At 32.4% G+C, this 18,583-nt stretch overlaps 1 protein-coding gene across 4 annotated transcripts; it reads right to left on the bottom strand.

The window, feature by feature from the left end:
• Positions 1–1,646: 1,646 nt before the first annotated feature.
• LOC105327390 (pancreas/duodenum homeobox protein 1) lies at positions 1,647–16,839 on the bottom strand. 4 transcript variants are annotated; one of them, XM_066076053.1, is made up of 4 exons: positions 16,324–16,839; positions 15,970–16,241; positions 15,116–15,613; positions 1,647–2,659 (listed from the first exon to the last, which is right to left on the bottom strand). In XM_066076053.1, exons 3-4 carry the CDS (start codon positions 15,597–15,599, stop codon positions 2,244–2,246), a joined length of 900 nt encoding a protein of 299 aa, XP_065932125.1. In that variant the 5' UTR covers positions 15,600–15,613; positions 15,970–16,241; positions 16,324–16,839; the 3' UTR covers positions 1,647–2,243. The 4 variants fall into 4 exon arrangements, with proteins under 4 accessions (XP_065932125.1, XP_011426135.3, XP_011426137.3 ...); XM_011427833.4 differs by having other exon boundaries at positions 16,076–16,241; positions 16,324–16,838; XM_011427835.4 differs by lacking the exons at positions 15,970–16,241; positions 16,324–16,839 and adding an exon at positions 15,733–15,924.
• Positions 16,840–18,583: the final 1,744 nt, after the last annotated feature.

Here is an 18,583-nt window from a genome sequence, read left to right as displayed (position 1 = left end):
TATATCAATACAAATAAATGTAAATATATAAAAATAAAAGAATTTATACAAATAATTAAAAATAAGAAAAGGTACAAATATAATTACTTACTTGTATTCCTCAGAATATGAAACCTAGCTTATTATCTTGGAATTCTTAATTATAGCTCATGTTTAACTTTTTTAAAGATTCAATCTCCTGAAATTCTGGTTTAAGAGATGCAAAGTATGATATTCTAGAGATAAATAAAAACTTTAAACAGTACTCGATCAGGTTTAGATTCGGGAATATGGTATGTTAAAAAGCAACTTCAAATTCATAAATTTAAGAAGATTGTTATACTTTCTGGTATAGTAATAACTTTCTCCAATATTTCTTGAGAAATACAGTTGATTAATGATATAAGCAATGTAAATAAAGTGTAAGGAATATAAATGCACTATCTATAGAAGTATTTAAAATTAGCTGCAGGTCTGCAATAAAGTAATCACATATCATGGAGAGAGAGAGAGAGAGAGAGAGAGAGAGAGAGAGAGAGAGAGAGAGAGAGAGAGAGAGAGAGAGAGAGAGAGAGAGAGAAAGAGAGAGAGAGAGAATGTCACTCTAGGCTTTTGAATTTCGATTAACTTATTATTACACTTAATTAACCATCAAAAGAAATATGGAACACAGACTAATTCTAATAGCAAGCGCCACTGAAATTTCTTTTTTTTTTAATTGCAATGTAAAGACTTCATTATGCATATAGACATAACTTTATTTTATTATGTTTCTAGTACATGATAAAATTTATCAAAGCGCTAAAAAGCGATATTTTGCCATATTCATCTTAATGAACTGATATTTTGAAAGAAATGTCATATATTACATTACATATATTTACAATGAAATTTTAAATTTTTAGTCTCCTTATCTGTCCTATAGGTATTTTACCAATATTATTCGTCCATCTTCTTTGAATAAATCAAAGAAAACATTACAATGTCATGACCGTTTCAAAGTTAATCATTTAATATGCATGACATTGTAACATGAAAATTACTTAAAAAATAATACAATATACCTGAAAAAGAATTAAATGTTTCAATTATTTTATTATTATTATTATCATTATTTTTAATCTAGTAGTATTACAATGCCCATCAGTCTTAATAAAATTAGACGTTCTGAATCCGTTACCGCTTCTCAAACATCGTATGCAAAACTTTTCACATTGATGTTTGATGATCTTCGCACCTACATGTATAATGAAAATAATTTGTAAACTATGTAAGGGGAAACGTTTTTATTATCGCGTAGCCACGTCGAATCATAGTGAGAGATAAAAATATTTGGAACAATTTTATTGAAAAAATTATACTTTGCAATATTTGAAAAATTCTGTTTTGTCAAAAAAGACATGGATTTAACACATTTGCAATCAATTCTGTTAAACTTTAACGTTCACATAAACTGCAAATGTATCAATTTGCTATAACATAATTTTATATAAAATCAGTTTTGATATCGATAATATACATGTAATTATTTTAACAACAATTTTAGAAATTATAATATAATCTATTCTTTATTTAAATCAAGAAAACCAAACACTGCGTAGTCTGAACAGACAGAAGCAATTCTGTCCTTGAAGTTTTTAGCATGCCTTATGAGAATGTAAACAAAGTAAAATTGGTTTTGATATTTTATTCACTGATATCGATGTATAATAAATATTGATATATAATGTATGCCGTTTTTCTTTCTGTGAAAAACGGTCTGTAAATGTCCATTTTACTATACACAATCATGCACATTTTGTTTATGCCTTTTCTATCATCATAGACTGGAAAGTCTTGATAAGAATATTACATAAAAGTTAAAACACACACTGGCAATTTTGCCTGGTATGCATTTCAATATTTTAAAAAAGGCAATAAAAAACTAAACACAACGAACGTGTATACATGTACATACATGTACGATAATGACAATGAACCAGTTTCAATATTCAAAAGAAGAATTTATAGTTATATCAAAACAAAAACAACAGACCTTCAAGTTGAACTATTCGTTAATAAAATATATATTTATTATGTGTATTTCACCTCTTTATGCATGTCAACAATTTTTCAGATGATGAAATGCAACTCGCGATCACCATCAATCAAAAACACAGTCACTCTGGAGCATGAAATATTACAAGGGAACACATAAATGTTGGATTTCGTTCAAGGGGAGGGGGTGGTTGTATTTCATACTGATACCCTGTACAAACTCTTCATCAAGTTGCAGCTTCCTCTTTTGGCGACGATAGAGTGTTTTTGTTCAAAATGGTTTTGTTCATTGAGGAAATATCACCGGTCTCGTTGTCTTTCGGTGAGGATACGTCACTTCCGTTTGACACGGGAGATAAATCAGTTAAGACAGGAGATTCCGGTGGTGAAACGGTGTTTTTAATGTTTGAATTTAGGGGACGCGGTCTCCGCTTTGCTTCGTCCTTTTTCCATTTCATTCTTCTATTTTGGAACCAGATCTTTATATGACGTTCAGTAAGATTCAACATGGCGGCCAATTCTATTCTTCGAGGTCGAGAAATGTATTTGTTAAAATGGAACTCTTTCTCTAGTTCCAGTAGCTGGCCTCTTGTGTAGGCTGTGCGCGTGCGCTTGTTGTCGTCCTCCAACGGAAACTGGGCACCTGAAAAATATGATTAAAACATACAATTCAAATTCTGAACAGCAAACCTGGTTAAATGCCATGCTCACAGTATTCGAATGTTTCTTATATCAATAAATCAGAAACATTAAGAGATTTTGTTACGATAAAAGAGTAATTAATGAAATTAGATATGCAGTATTTACCAATATTCAATGTCAATTACTTAAGCAAATCAATATCAAACAAGTTTAAAACATTCTTCTTAATTAATATGACTGTACGAGTAGCCCAATATAAGTAAGTAATATGTGTCTGCTTTCATAATTTTATATTTTGGTTGAAAATATATATATACTTGTTTAATGATTTACATGTATATTTCATTATTATTTCGGATTTATTTGTTTTTGTTTGAGGGGTGTTTGTTTTGGATTTGCTTTTTGTTTAGCTGGTTTTTTTAAAATTATTTTGCTGTTCTTTATTTTATCTCAACTGTTTAATTTTAGGTGATTGGAGATATTTCATACACTTTAATTTGTTTCTTAAGAGAGCCAATTCCTTTACTACACGTAACTGTAAATGAAACCAGATTAATTCTCTCTCAGTAACTACATGTTATTCAAAACATCTACTGAATAAAATCTGTATTCAAGATCTAGGAAATTACATAAGATGATTGATGTCGTTGAATAAAAATAAAAAAATAAAAAGTTTATAATTTACATGTACCTGTATCACTATTAAAAAATGAGAGAGAGAGAGAGAGAGAGAGAGAGAGAGAGAGAGAGAGAGAGAGAGAGAGATTAAACAAAAATTTACACGAATTCACAATGTTTAATAATAATATTTTGGTATCAATTGCACACATCGCTAATAAATATACAGGGAATCATTGAATTCAAGTTGTAGTAAAAATTATTCGAAATGAAAGCCAAGCAAATTGCAACATGGACATCGTCCACATGGTGTAGAAACCGCTGATTGTCTAATGTTTGTGTTATCATAAGCAGTCACTGCACAGTTTTTATTGCTGTCTAATGCTGGATCAAAGAACACTTGTTGGTTTCGGTCTGCCCAAACACAAAACTCGTCAAAAGTGAACTCATTCTTGATAAACGTTTTCATGAAGTCTTTGGCACGCAGATCGAACTCGAATTTCCTCTGCTGTTCTTGTATATGGCTCAGTAAAACGTCATCAATATCAGCTCGGTCTGTACTATCTGTTGTAAACGAGGTTTCAATGGCTATTTTACTAGGGGTAAAAATTTCTGCTTCTGGTGAAGAAGAGAGTCGTCTCTTAGTTTTCTCTAGATCTGCATAATTCACACGTTTCACTCGTCCTACCCGAGTTCTCGTGAGTCTTCCCTCCGACTCCTTTCCCGATAGGGCTGATATCTCCGCCACTTCCTTGTTGAAGTTTGACACAGCATGCACAGGTTTAGTGAATGATTTACGTCTGGTCTGTATATTGCACAACAAATCACCTTTTCCGTGTTTAAAACTTGGATGAGAAAATTCGAACGTATGGGAATGTTTTTCAGAGCGATCTATGATTTCCCAGTCAAATCCATATTCTCTAAACAAACGCCTAAAGTTTGCAAAAGACGAAATTTGGACAAAACCGGGATAACACTTCATTACTTTGCTTTCGAATTCCTCTTCGTTTACTATCACACCATCTCCACAACCGTTCCAAGAAACAAGGTATCCATCATTAGCTACATCGTAGAGTTTCTCAGGAAATCTCTCTTTGGGGTCCATGGAAAGACGAATTCGGCAATGTTCTGTTTTAGACATGATTGAAATCCCACAAAGTCCAACAAGAAACGACCCGTTTTGCAATAAATTCTTACTTATTTGAAAACCTCGGTTTGTTGATATTTACATCATGACTGCGTCACTAATGTGACGTCATAATGAATAACAGCTGTTTCGATGAATTGTAAGTTCATTCATCAATATTTTACGCAAGACTTACAATGATTTTATTTCAGCTTTTCTATAGTAAGATTACTAGTATAAACAAACATTAATTTTAAACAATTGTTAAATTCCTTAGGATAATTCAAAATTTTAAGCAATTGTTAATTTCCTTAAGATAATTCATTATAATAAGATAAAATCTCTCTCCCTCTCTCTCTCTCTCTCTCTCTCTCTCTCTCTCTCTCTCTCTCTCTCTCTCTCTCACGGGATTTTTTTTACGAGGATCTTAAAGATCCCCGGACAATTTATTTTTTATCAACAAATTCCATATTTTCTAAGGATTTTTGTTGCTCGACAGATCTCCTGAGAAAAGTTGATCTCTCCCCCCGATGAAAACACTAAAACCGAGTGACGGGTATAAAAATCCGGCATATAAAAATCCATATTGCTGTCATCCTTGGCAGGCTGTCCCCTCTACCCGCTAAGATTACCGCCATACCACTTACTGTCTTAAACCATTAGATTACAGAGAATGGGGCAAACTTTATTTGGAAACAATTGAAAACATTATGATATAGATTTTAGTTTACTTTCTTACTTATTTTTTTTCTTTTTTTAACACCATTTAATTTGTACATTTTCTTTCTTTTTTTTTCTTTTAAAATATCTTATTTTTTTTAAATATTCAACTACAAATTTCAAACTGTAAAATACAAGATGTTTTTAGTTACATCATTTTCAGGGATTTATTTATTTATCTATTGATTCTCACAAAATATATAATTGAAAGGTCAGTAATGATACTTATGCTTCCCAGGGTGTAAAAGGGTTCAATCGGGATCAATCTGAATATTTATTTAGAATTCAGCCAACTGTCAAAACACGTTGGGATCGATAATCCCCAATCAAGACGGGGTAAAACCAGGTGTTCCTCGCCCCCAATACACACTCCGCGTTCTTTAGCGGGCCCCGGTACTGAGACTCGCGCGGTGGGAACCAATTCCGACACAACTTTGCAATTACGGTCGCTTGTATAAGTGTTGGTTCGGGCAAACATGCCACCCGCCTCCCTAGCTCAACAAGTTTTTTGTCAAGCCGTTTTGAACAGATTGTGAAAATTAGCGCATATGAAATCTTATGCAGGGCTCAAGTACTGTTAAATTCTCGTTGAGAATGTTTGTGGCATTGATCGAAAGAAAATTCCGTGTCATGAGTTTGGCGATGGACTCTTTATACTTTTATCTGTAACGTGTGGGGACTAGTAAATTAGACTTCAATCGTGGTTTTTTTTTCAATAATTAAAAAATTGTATTATCTTCATGTAAAAAATGCGCCTTCCTCCTTAAAAATACCTTATAATTTTCCTTCATGTCTGTTATAATTTGGTAAAATAATATTCATTATTTAAAGTAAATAACCACGTACCTAATTAATTTGCATGTCTTTTTCAAAAAGACAATGTTTAAATTATCAATCCTTTCGATTTCTTCTTTGATAATACCAATTTTTTAATACACCAGCTAATGAAAGGCAAATGACTATGTTAAGCGATCATCTTCTTAAAAATTTACCAGTGAAAGTAACATGTACACAACGTATGTACTGCATAAATTATCCAGATAGATGGAAAAAAAATGTCCTTCATCAGCTAACCTTGAGAACCATGCAAAGCTAAAATTTTGGTATGAATCGTCCTAAAAATAAGAATTTTTCTTCAGATGGAAAAAAGTCAACAACATAGGAATTCCCAAACAAGAAAAAAGGGGGGAGATAAGGAACGCTTGTCAGCAAATAAAACGATTACTTTATACGGCTGGGGGAAAATTCCACCTCAAGAACTGTTTTCTCCATGGATGACAAGAAGGAAACCCAAAGACTCCGACAAGTTATGCAATGTGCGCTTTGTTCATATTTGTCTACAGTTTAAAGATATAGCAACAAAGCTCCAGTAAAACTTCCCTGGGCAATAGTTCCATTCTTTCATGCTTACTTTCTTTCTTCTTATTAAAACCCACTCTGGGGTCTTTAGGTAGAAATCTCCCCCGTCTTCTACGCGGCTTCCACTTTCAATCCAAGCAGATTTGAACAAAATTAAGTTACTTTTGCGGCGTGTTTTAATAGATGGCCAAGAAAATGCTTTTTAAAATGTTTGCTCGCTCTTGGCGTTTGATTCCGTGCAGGTGTTTTGGCTGGGGGTGATAGGTGTGTGTGAGTGGGGGGGGGGGGGGGGGGGGGCATTATAGTACCCCCAGAATCAGACTGCTATGAAGTCCCATCTGAAAATCGTTTTTTATCGTTATCTTTACTATAAAGGCTTTTAATTAAGTGGAAATTTAATCAAGGTAAATGCATATAGCTTGATTTTCTGTAATTAGCCAGCAAATCTCATGCATGTATATCTATCTATAACAGTTGCTATAAGACACTTATTTAAAACATGTCTTTTGTATGTCATATCATATACATGTAACTATATATTAATAGTCCTTAAATTCTATTAATTGCAAATCATTAAATACTTTACAATTAAAACTACTTCAAAATCTATAAAACTCATATTATATAACTTGGACATATAAAGCACATTTTTCTCCAAAGTTAACCAAATGGTTTTTGCATAAAATATTCTCATCACAACACTTTTTGGGGGCAAAATCATCTCTGATAACTTTAACTGTTAATAGATACTACAGTTACAAGTACATGAACTTGTTTTTTCTCACAGACAATATTATTCACGTTAAAACTTAAGCACTAATTACGTGAACTTATGAGTGCTAGCACGTGTTCCCGCCTCAGTTTCAAACAACCCAACACCTAAGTTCCACGGAGCAACGGGCGGATCGATTTGAGTACGGTAACTTAACCCCTATCATGTTGAGAAGTCACGCGTACAGCCGTGTAGTTTTCACTCTTGACCACGCTAAGCCGAGTTAGTTGACCACTACGCTGATACAGGAATTTCCTTAATGTCCACACACGTGCTAATGAGGTGACACGGGCTTTATTTGGACAAAGTTTCTCGTAGACTTCGGGATTTTACTTGTCATTAAAACGATTAACTCTCATTTTCTTTGACACCTTTTCGTTCGCTTCTTACCTGAAGGTTTCTTTTTTTAATTTTTAGGGAAAAAAGTTTCTTGTTTGTTACAAGTAAATGTTCTCAGAATTTTTTTTTCATGAGCAGACACCCACCCCCTCCCAACACATATAAATAAATTTTATATATCATTTAAAGAGACTGGGTCCTAATTTGAATCAGTCAACTTGTATGTATATCATCAATCGCCAATTTCTGAATTTACGACGTCACAAGGGGCCCTCCTCAAGTTTGTGCAATTTTTCACTGTCACGGATCAACCCTTTATTTAGTCCTACACACCGGTCTTGATAAACCGACTACGGGGCAACGCAGTGCCTTGCTTATGAATCAGCGACACCAAAGTTGCTAGAAGTAGGGATGTTTGATGTTGGCTGCACGGATTACCAATGTTTATGTATTTCAATCAACTTTCACCTCCAATATTACAATTTAAAAGCGTTTTATTTCGTTTTGATATCTAGACAAATAAGACGGGCTACGACCCCTTTATAGGGGATTTATTGCTCTTTTAAATATTAGATTTACGGTTTGGTACATCATCGCAGCATGTTTACAAAATGCCACTAACAAGTGAGCATGGTATTCTTACACGATGCATTCTTATTGAATGCGTGCAGAGAAACCAAGTGCATCTCTTAGCAAGCATGGAACGAGCATTGAGACACAAGTAAATCTCGCGAGATTTCGCGGTCTGTCGTCTGGACCCACAGTGAACCCAATGTACAATTTTTATAGTTGTCACGGCAACGATAAACCATAATTCGTCTCCACTTTAAATATACGGTATATTTTCCCGTTATACCAACACGCGAAAGGAATTTATTTACATTAATTAAACTTAGAATTTAACTTGATAATCCCTTCCTGATCTAATTTAAACTAAACAAAGGTACACTTGGTTTCAATCTAAAGGCTTATCACAACATACAAAACAAATACAGTAACATAAATTATACTTTTTGTTAACTTACACAAACCATTTAAAAAAATCAGTTAATTGCATGCATGTACATTATTTCATATATTAAAGCGTATAGTAAATAAAGTTAATTTGAACAGAATAAGAAGAATACAAATTACCACAATTACGTATACGGTATAATTACTGTTTTAATACCCTCCAAAAAATAATAAACCCCCAAAAACCTGTCTATTTATGGTACGCAAAGTCTTGTGTTCTTTTACGATAAAGGTAAGAATAATTTCTTTATCACTTCATTAAAAACCAAAAACACAAGTCAACTATTTTCACGTGTTGAGATGAACAGAACTTTTGACACCTATTGCTGCGTGTATATGTTGCTTTTGCTTTGCATTGCATTGCAACCATTGCCACAAGAACCAGGCTCACCGCGTTGTAACACGAGCGAGCACAGAATGAAAATTTCATTTCCAGAGCATACAAACAATACCATAAACAAAACTTAAACTTGTGCAGAAAATGTATACACGCCTATTAAAACACAGACAGATAAAAGACTTCCACTGGTCGCTGGCTTTGAAGATCCAGCAAACAACTCCGTATCCCAAACCATCCGCGAGTCCTTGTTTGGTTCGGTGAAATGAACGTGGCACTGAGACGTGTAATTCGTGTACATACTGTTCTTATTCAAATTCAAAACAAATCAATTACATTTTGCATTTATTTCATTGCTTTATTATTGCTCATATTGATAGAAAAAAAATATTTAAAAAGAGAGAGAGAGAGAGAGAGAGAGAGAGAGAGAGAGAGAGAGAGCAAAATACGGATTCAATACTTAAATTTTCAAATTCTCAAGAAAAATTAACTTTCAAATTGTTGTTCTTCCAAATGTTATACAAGTAGAATATTCTGATAACATTCCTAAATCATTTCTCTCGTATAGCTTCAAAAGGATTCTTTGGGTGTCTTTATCGTGTATTTGATTATTATCTGCTATAACGGACAAACATTCCACTACAGTATCCCAGAACTGTTAACAAATAGTTGATAGCCGGCAAAGCCAAAATATTTTACACGGCGTGCGGTCCTAGACGACGGTCTGACCGCTGCTGAAGTTACAACTCCTCTAAACAGTTATTCTCCAGAGAGAGATTGAGACTTCTTTGGAGAAAGAAAGAGATTTCAAGGAGATGACATTGCACCGAATGATTGTCATACTGTTCTAAATATGACAAAAATGGGGACAATGTCCTAGTTATAACTGCAATCCAAGATTAAATGATTTTGTATACAATGTTTATGGGTGCAAAACATTAATTTTTCGGGCAATCTGTATACAAGTAGTGTTCATCATGAATACTGCACTTTTCTATATATATAAAAAAAGTTCTATCTAATAGGTTAATGAACTAAAATGTTGAGGTCTGTTATGTCAATAAGGTGCATTCAAATCAGTGGTGGTTTTTTTTAATATTTTGTTTGGTTTCGGGGGCTTTTGTTCGATTTAATTAATTCTTCTTTTTTACTTACTTTTTTTTTCTTTCGTTTTTTTAATATTTCAAAATTCAAAATCTTCAAATTTGTTTCAGTCTACATTTAAGAAATTAAAACAATAATGTTAACAAAATTTGAAAGCTGATTTTTTTTCTTCATTTTACGGCTTTTGAAATTGATCGAACATATAGAATTTACAATCGATGCTATGAATACGTTGTACAATTCATTGAAAACAATCTTGGCACAAGAAAAGAAAACAACCTTAACCTTATGCTTTTTGATATTTGTTTTAAAATTGTTTGAGACATAAAAATAGTTAAAGATACTGTGATGTCAACTACATAATATTTTAACTATAAATATAAATAGATTGATCTTTCTGATATAAGGCTATTCAGTGTGTAATTGTAAAAATATAATATCAATCACCACCAATAAAATGTTAGCGCATTTCAAATAGCATCTGCTAGATATTTTGTTTTAGCATAAAATATTTTAGGTCCTTTGATACACTGTGCGCATGAAAATTGATGGTACTGAAATGTCACTCAGATAAATTTAAAGCTTAGAAATCAATGACTAGTAATCAAAAATTATTTACATGCATATTTTTAGCAAAATATATCAAGGGGGTTAAGTTGTATGGTTGACCAATGACGTATAATATCAACTTGAGAAAAAAAATGATAAAATACTAGTATATTACCTCTATAATCTTTAGTTTAGGAAAGGAATTACTCAAATGGCTTAGCTTTGAAAATTAATTTAATTATAGTATAGCATATTTTCTAATATTGATATCCAAAAAAACTCTTGTAAAAAGTCAAAATTGGTCAAGTCTAGTCTAATCTTATTTCTTATTCAAAATGATATTAATTATACCAGTATGTTTAGTATTCAACTTTTTTGGGGTTGGGGAAGAGGGATTATCACAGTTGATTGCTACAAAAACACCAATTATCATACTGATATTTACATATGTTCTCCTTGAAGAAACAGACGTGTATAAATAAACTTAGCTTCCTCTTCCTGCAATTTGGAAATGTCTCGACGTTTCTGCTATGAATAGACATTGAAACAATTTCGTTTGAACCGTCTGGGTTTGTTACTGTTTTTTTCCCCTATTGTGAAAAGTTGTTGATAAGAAGATAACAGATCAAAACACTCGGACTTTGTTCTGCTTTGAAATGCTAAAATCTCGTGTGAATTTATGCATAGAAATAATATGCATGTAATCAGGCATCAAATTGCAATCTTACTAATTTTGTTCAATGTATTAAAATATATTTTTGTCTATATTTTTAAAAAATTTCTCTTTTAAAATCTTTATCATATACATAGCTTACTTTTATGTTCTACCGGTTCTTTGTCTACTTAATCCCATTTTGATTTATAATTTAAAAAAAAACTATTTCCCCCTGAAAATTGCAACATTGTTTTTTTAAATGCTATCTGAGCATTTTCATGTATAAGTGCACGTATTTGTATATAACTGTTTCCTCTTAAACAATCATTCGGTTATACAATGTAAGTTAGCTGTCTAGGTTTCTTGGTGTTGCCTACGTGTGTAGGTAAATTGTACATTTGTACTTATTGTTCCTCTCACTCCTGCAAACATTTTGCATTTTTCTACAAAATGCTATTACTACTATCATGACCGTTTTATATATCAGAATTGTATGAATTCGTGGGTATTTATATACCATACAATTTAAAATACATTTATTAGAATATGTTAAATTCAAAGTAAGCCTTAAAAAATCAAATTTTTGAAAGTCTGAGATTGTCTTCGTTAAAACATAACATACTCGAGATAAATATACATACTTTCATTTATCTTGTCATTTATTTGTCGATACACTGTAGTTTATATCAGTCTATCGTGCTGCGATATGTTTTCATTAAAGATATAATATTCGCTAAATTTTCATTGCAATGTACATAATAAAAAAATCTTTTTCTAATAATAGACATATCTATTTAAAAAATTTAAAATTGCACGAAGCTAATGAGGATCTGGTCTTCAAGAAATTTTACAGACATAAAGCAAATATAATTTATTAGGGTTTGGCATGTGAAGGGCCAATTCTGAAATTTAAAATTAATCAAATCATACAATAATTTTTCGTAATCGGAATCTCAATAGGTTTAAGTACCATACATAACTATTCTGTTAAACACTGTGGTGTGACAATGTCTGAACGTACTAGCACATACATTGTCTTGAATTTTCATTTTCACACAAAAAGTGTGAATGAATTAATAAATATTAAATATTGAATTATTTAAGGCCAACACCAACAAATATTAAATTTGTCTTACCACGTAATTTAAAAAAAAAACCAACACTTTTCTAATTTCCATTTCTTATTAAATTTTTGTACATAATCTAAATTAATTCATTTCTTTGTTGTTGTTGTTGTTTGGGGTGTTTTATTCTTGGTTTTTCTTTTGTCTCCCTTTTTTCGTGTTTTGATTTTTGTCTTTCCATGAAAACTTATTTCGAAATGCAAAGCATTTTAATAAATAAATAAAAATAAATAAATAACAGATTAGCGAGAAAAAAATGAGTCATGAATGTCAAATTATCTCATTTTAAAAAAACCTCAGTTTAGAAGAATTTTTAGACACATATGGTGTTGTCATTGTTCAAGGAAACTAGAAATACAAGCTAAGCAAATAATAATAATAGGTATGTTTTTGTTTAAAAATATCAATATTGGCAGGGTAAATCATAAATATGTCATACTGAAATAATGTGTTCTGTGTGCAGCCAATCGTTTCATTTATACATTTCCTTAATTTTAAACATCTGTGCAAAGAGAATAGAATTCAAGTGGCTATCCAAATTTGCCAACAGGAAGTGATTAAATTAATACGCTGTTGAATGAAAGTAAAACCTCTCCCGATTATTACAGCTACACGTATACACTGTCAGTTATTAGGGAAAAACTAATGTTATCCATAAAACATGAAATATTTGAAAAAATTTAAATCACTATTTTCAATCCCGATGAATAATTAATGACCAAAAAACTTCCTTTTTAGATAAGGATTAAGTCCGCAAAACAACTGTTTAATGAAAAATTTCCTAGAATATATTATATTCATTTTACTCTGCTAACTAAACCGGAAGCCGTCCAAAGTAAGATTTTCCAAAACCTCGGCAAAATACACAAATCTCAAATGAATTATTGAGTCATTTTTGTTCTCGCAGTATTTTATATGCATCTGGAATTAATAAATGAAATGAACCAATATGTTATGTCGTAAAGGTTAAAATATTTAAAAGTCTCTCTCTCTCACTTGATTCATGAAAGAAGATTGGTTAAGCCCAGTAAGCATATGTTTAACATGGATTTGTGTAGTCGCCAAAACTCTTCAAAGATAATCATTTAGTAATCATACTAATGATTCCAAATGCTGGTACATTCCCTATCCCTCTTCAGATAATTAATTAAATTCTTGCGAGCCTTAGTAATACAGAAATGTTGGTATGAAAATTGGCATACAGGTAATTTCTTTATGTAAATACAACAATAATAAATGTTTTGTTTCCTTCGTCTCTTCTGATTGACATTTGCACGTAACAAAAGGACGGCCATTCTCGGATGCCAGATTCCTGGTCCTAAGAATGATATACACGATATTTCCCGGTCCTTATTGCCAATATTCCATTTATCGCCCGTATTTCTCCTGACAGACCGTCAAGGCGCAGAATACGGCGAAATGTAATAAATTTCATTCCGATTAACCGAATCGACAGGCTCCTTCGTTGCTTATCTAGTCTAAGGAAAAGTCGCTAGGAAACGCAAACTCATGTATAGAACCAGCCATTGGGTTTCTTTTGTTTTCACGGACAGTCGCACAAAAAGTAAAACTACAGACGGATGATAAATGAGGCCTGGTTGATGGTCGAATGAAGGCTCGCCTTGTGCAGAAAATCAGACGACATAACCATTGACCTTACAAGGTGCAGTACTTCGATAAACTATGGAGAGCGACTGAGACCTCTTATAAACACGGGAAAACTTTATTTTCACTATTTCCTTGTGATTTTTTTTTTATTTCAAGTTATGTAATTTTGTTACTATCAATACATTTTTCAACAAAATACTTTTACCAATGTTATGACCGTTTTATATAATTATCAGAATTGTATGGGTTCATGAGTATATATACACTGTACCAAACAATTTCAAACACATTTATTAGCAAATGTTAAATTCAATTTAGCCTTAAGAAATTAAATTGTGTAAAGTATTTTTAAGAGTCCGAGATTTTCTTCGGTAAAAACAGTATTCGAGATCAATATTAGTTAAATTGTTTAACAGATAAAATCTTTTATTTTTATCTAAAAATTCGAAATAAACCAAAACGTATAAGATTAAGGTTAATCAACCTTTTACATGAAATTGGGTTTATATTAATAATTTCGATCAAAAATATTATAGAAGTGAATATTTTATAATTCTTTAACATAACTGAGAGAATCGTATGGTGTTCGACTCAGAAATATTTCTACATATAGTTTTTAAAAGGCCAAAACCATTTTTTCTGCATATCTGCACGCATAACTATGTGACTGTATTTAAAGAATATTCTATCTTAGACATTTGCAATTGCAACGAAAAATTATTCTTTTTCTCTCTTAATTTGTAAGTTTGCCAATATCAAGCATTTTCGCTGTCGCAATGGCTATGCCTTAGCAAAACCGGATCTTTTTAGGTGATTTAAAAGAACCACAAAATAAATTTACCCTATTATCCTTTATTGGTAGAAAAATTGGGGCACTTTATAATAATCAAAAGCTCACTATCGAAGATTAAGTCACAGTAATAATTAATTATCTGCGGTGCGTTCGGAAACATTGCGCCGTCGGGGTGTGAATAGAGATTTAGTGCGACAAAACAAATTGTGCCCGTGTGTTTACATCGAGTGTTCTTCAAAGGATCTAGCCATCTTGACCGCCATCATTAAGTCATTATTAGTAATTTATCACAGTACCTACTTTTAAATGACTCTCTATAGTTTGCGGCTTTAAACCTACCTGGCCATTGTGCCTTCCACTGGTGAGCGTGCGATTTGGTGGTTTTCATCCAAGGAAATTGTAAATGCGTTTGGTTTGAATTTCCACCAGTTTGGTTTCCGTTTCCATTTCCGTTTGCCGTTGTCGTCGAGGGAGGCATGGTCTGGGAATGAGCCGGCGGGGGTTGGGATACTGTTGCAATAATTCCGGGTGTTATTTGCATGGGGTTTTGCATATGAGCCGGCGTGGTGTTAGCTATCGGTGAATGTCCAGTTCCCTGTGTTGTTTGGAGATTTTGTTGAGATGCCATTTGGTGATTAACTGTATTCGAAGAGTCATTTTGTTCCACAACTTGCATAGGATGTCCTCCATATCCGAGATTTGAATTTCTCTGGTATATACACGCCGGAGGGGGTTGGGATGCACCATAGGGTCCAGGTACAGAGGCAGTTATGCCGTAATTGTCCCTCTGGTACATCGATTGAGAATAATATGCACCATCCATCTTCACTTAATTGCCTGCAAATAATCAAATAATAGTTTTCAAGTATTGTATATTCCTAAACGGGTAATTCATCAATGTCACACTTGCATCAGAGACAACCAGACCACGTGACACCCGGCTCTCTTCGCCTTACCTATAGTATTTTTTATCTACGGACTCGTCCAAGTCTTCGCTCCCTCTCCCTCTCTCTTTCTTATTTTTTAAGTTCGAAAACTCCAGATATTTATCAAAATAGTTTGTACATTGAACAGTTTTACCACTAGAAAAGAGGGCTTGGATGACAGATATAGTTTAAGATTAGGTTGTCTTTGCGATATCGACAAATCATGTGTTAATATGGGCGCAAGAGTCAGAGAGCGCAAGGGTTTACCTGTGCGGCCCTGTCATTAGCCTTCTCGTCTTGCCTTGTCACTAACACCTCTTCATCTAATCTCCAGATATGATATAAGAAATCCTCATAGGATCAGTCTTTTTACCTTTTTATAGTCCCATGCAGATGTCAGAATAAAATTTCTTTAGGCCACCGTGTGGGTATATTTTCACTTTTGGAGAAATTGGAAAAAATCAGTGCAATGCTGTCTTGGAATTTAAATTTGTCAGGAATGGATTTACATCGCAGATCTTTCAATACACACGGGGATTCTAAAAACACGATAGAAGAAGAAGGAACAGGTACTTAAGTGGCGATTTTAAAGTTTTAAATGCACGAACTGTAGAAACTCACCTGTGTTGACTATTATCAGAAGAAATTCCATCTTCACGCTGTTTTGTGCGCTACCTCTGGTGACCTGCAGAATCGCGACACAGGACACGCTTTAATAAGAAAGCCAATGTAGTAGAGTGCGAAATATAGCGCCGTAGTAATCCGGGATGTATACCACAGTCATCTGGAATTCACTTTGCATACTTTTCTCACATCACAATTGTACTCAGTAAAAAAAAAAAAGACCAAACACTTTACGACACAAATTTTGCGACAGTCGAAAAGAAGCTTTAGTTCATGCCCCTCATCCGGACATTTTTTTCTCTCTCTCTCCACAGATGAAATAATTCCTGCTATACTATTGGTTTTTCTACTATTTAAATTTTGTAAACATTGTGTCAAGTTCTTATCAGAGGACAAGTTTTGTGAGCCTAGATATATTAGAATTTGTCCGGGCTCCACTGAATGCCATTTTAATCAATACAAGGGGTTCACCATTGTGGGGCTAATGTCGAAAAGAAAGAACTGTACGATAGCATTAAGACTGAAATCTTCAGGAGTGTCGCCCGCTATAGGCTTTGTATTCAAATTTAGAATGTTTCACGTCAAAATTCTGATTGTTTTATCAGGTTAAGTAAATTCTGTCATCCCTTTCACTTTCTTAATAACATGTATCAGTTTGGCAAATACAACAGTAGCACACGACTGCCGCAAAAAGCTTAATAAAAAAAGCGCTAGCTAAAAGAAACTTTACTTTTTCTTCTTGAGTATATACAAAATTGATGTAACACAAGTAATTTGTATTTTTTTTTATGAAAGTGTTAATAGGTGCATATATATATTTGACTAAAAAGAAAAGAAAACAAACAATAAAAACTCGATTCCTTACAGTACTAATCCTTTTTTATTTTTTTATTGTTTTTTTTTTTTGGAAAAAAAACCAAAGCAACACGCCCACGATTCTGCAAAAAAATTATATCGATAGTAATAAAATACAACCTGTTTCATTGAATACTGTTTAAAACTACACATTTGAGCCTTAATTAATACTGCTGGTCATTAACGTTGTACTATTCATAGGAAAACAATTAAATACATCTGTGATAGTAAATACCGATGTTTTTTTTGTTGACACCAGCAATAACGCGAGTGGGACGCATTTGTTGATTTTTGAGGATGCTTCCTCTTACTTGACGCAATAAATAACACAAAACGATTGTTATTGATAATTCTCGGTATTTTTATTTCTGAAATACTTTATAATGTTTTAAATATCACTAGATATCAATACTTGAGGTAATTCATGTTTGAAAAATAATATCTACACTCAATATGTATTGTAGTAAATATTTTAAAAACATAAAATTTTTCTACAATACGTTTGTATTTTATTCAAATTTTGAATTCTTATTTTTGATGATTAGGGTTTAGTAATTACATGTAATTAATATCTTAATTAATAAAACATAATTTTATCTTTGATTACGTGTATCTATTCATTGTGTTTAAAAAATCTAAAGGACCTTCTTGGTTTTAAATTATTAAGTTTTTTCATTGCATAATGTTAATAGTGACACATGTATCAATTAATATTTCAATAACGCTAGCAGTCTTAAAGTTTCTACGACTGTGATCCTTTTATTAGACTAATGAGCGTGCATTAAATTGGAAACCCGGATGAAAGGGAAAACTTCGAGCAAGATGTTACAATATCCTTTCACGTTTCCTGTAAAACAAAGCAGGAAATTTAGCAAGTATCTCTGTTAATGAATCAATAATTATGTAACTCTGCGCTGATGACACTATAAAACAGTTAAAATAGAGCAACAGTAACACCAGCTATATGTATGATCTCAGTGAACACGTGACTGTCCTATTATTGTAAATTACTAGTAATTATTTTACACATTAAGCGATTTTTATTTTTATTTTTTCATACAGAATAAAATTTAAGAAATTTTAGGCTTTATTAGACAGAAGTAGAACTTTTCCAATTTAGAATGAAATTTAAGCTTAAGAAATTTTAGGCTTTATTAGAAAGAAGAAGAACTTACCATATCAAGTTTGAAATTTAAAAAAATATATAGGAGTGAAATACTAGTATATTAATATTTACATGTTCCACAGTGACATGATGATAGAATTACTACAATTACGTACAAAATGTTAAGACTGAAAGAATAAAATTAAATGTAACTCCATCAAATTAGCCATTTATTTCATCACTTCTAATAATAATTAAAAGAAAGATGCAATGATAAATGATTGATTCTATCGCTCT

Source organism: Magallana gigas, chromosome 2 (assembly GCF_963853765.1).
Source record: "Magallana gigas chromosome 2, xbMagGiga1.1, whole genome shotgun sequence".
NCBI lineage: Eukaryota > Metazoa > Mollusca > Bivalvia > Ostreida > Ostreidae > Magallana > Magallana gigas.
This window is presented reverse-complemented; position numbering and strand designations above follow the sequence as displayed.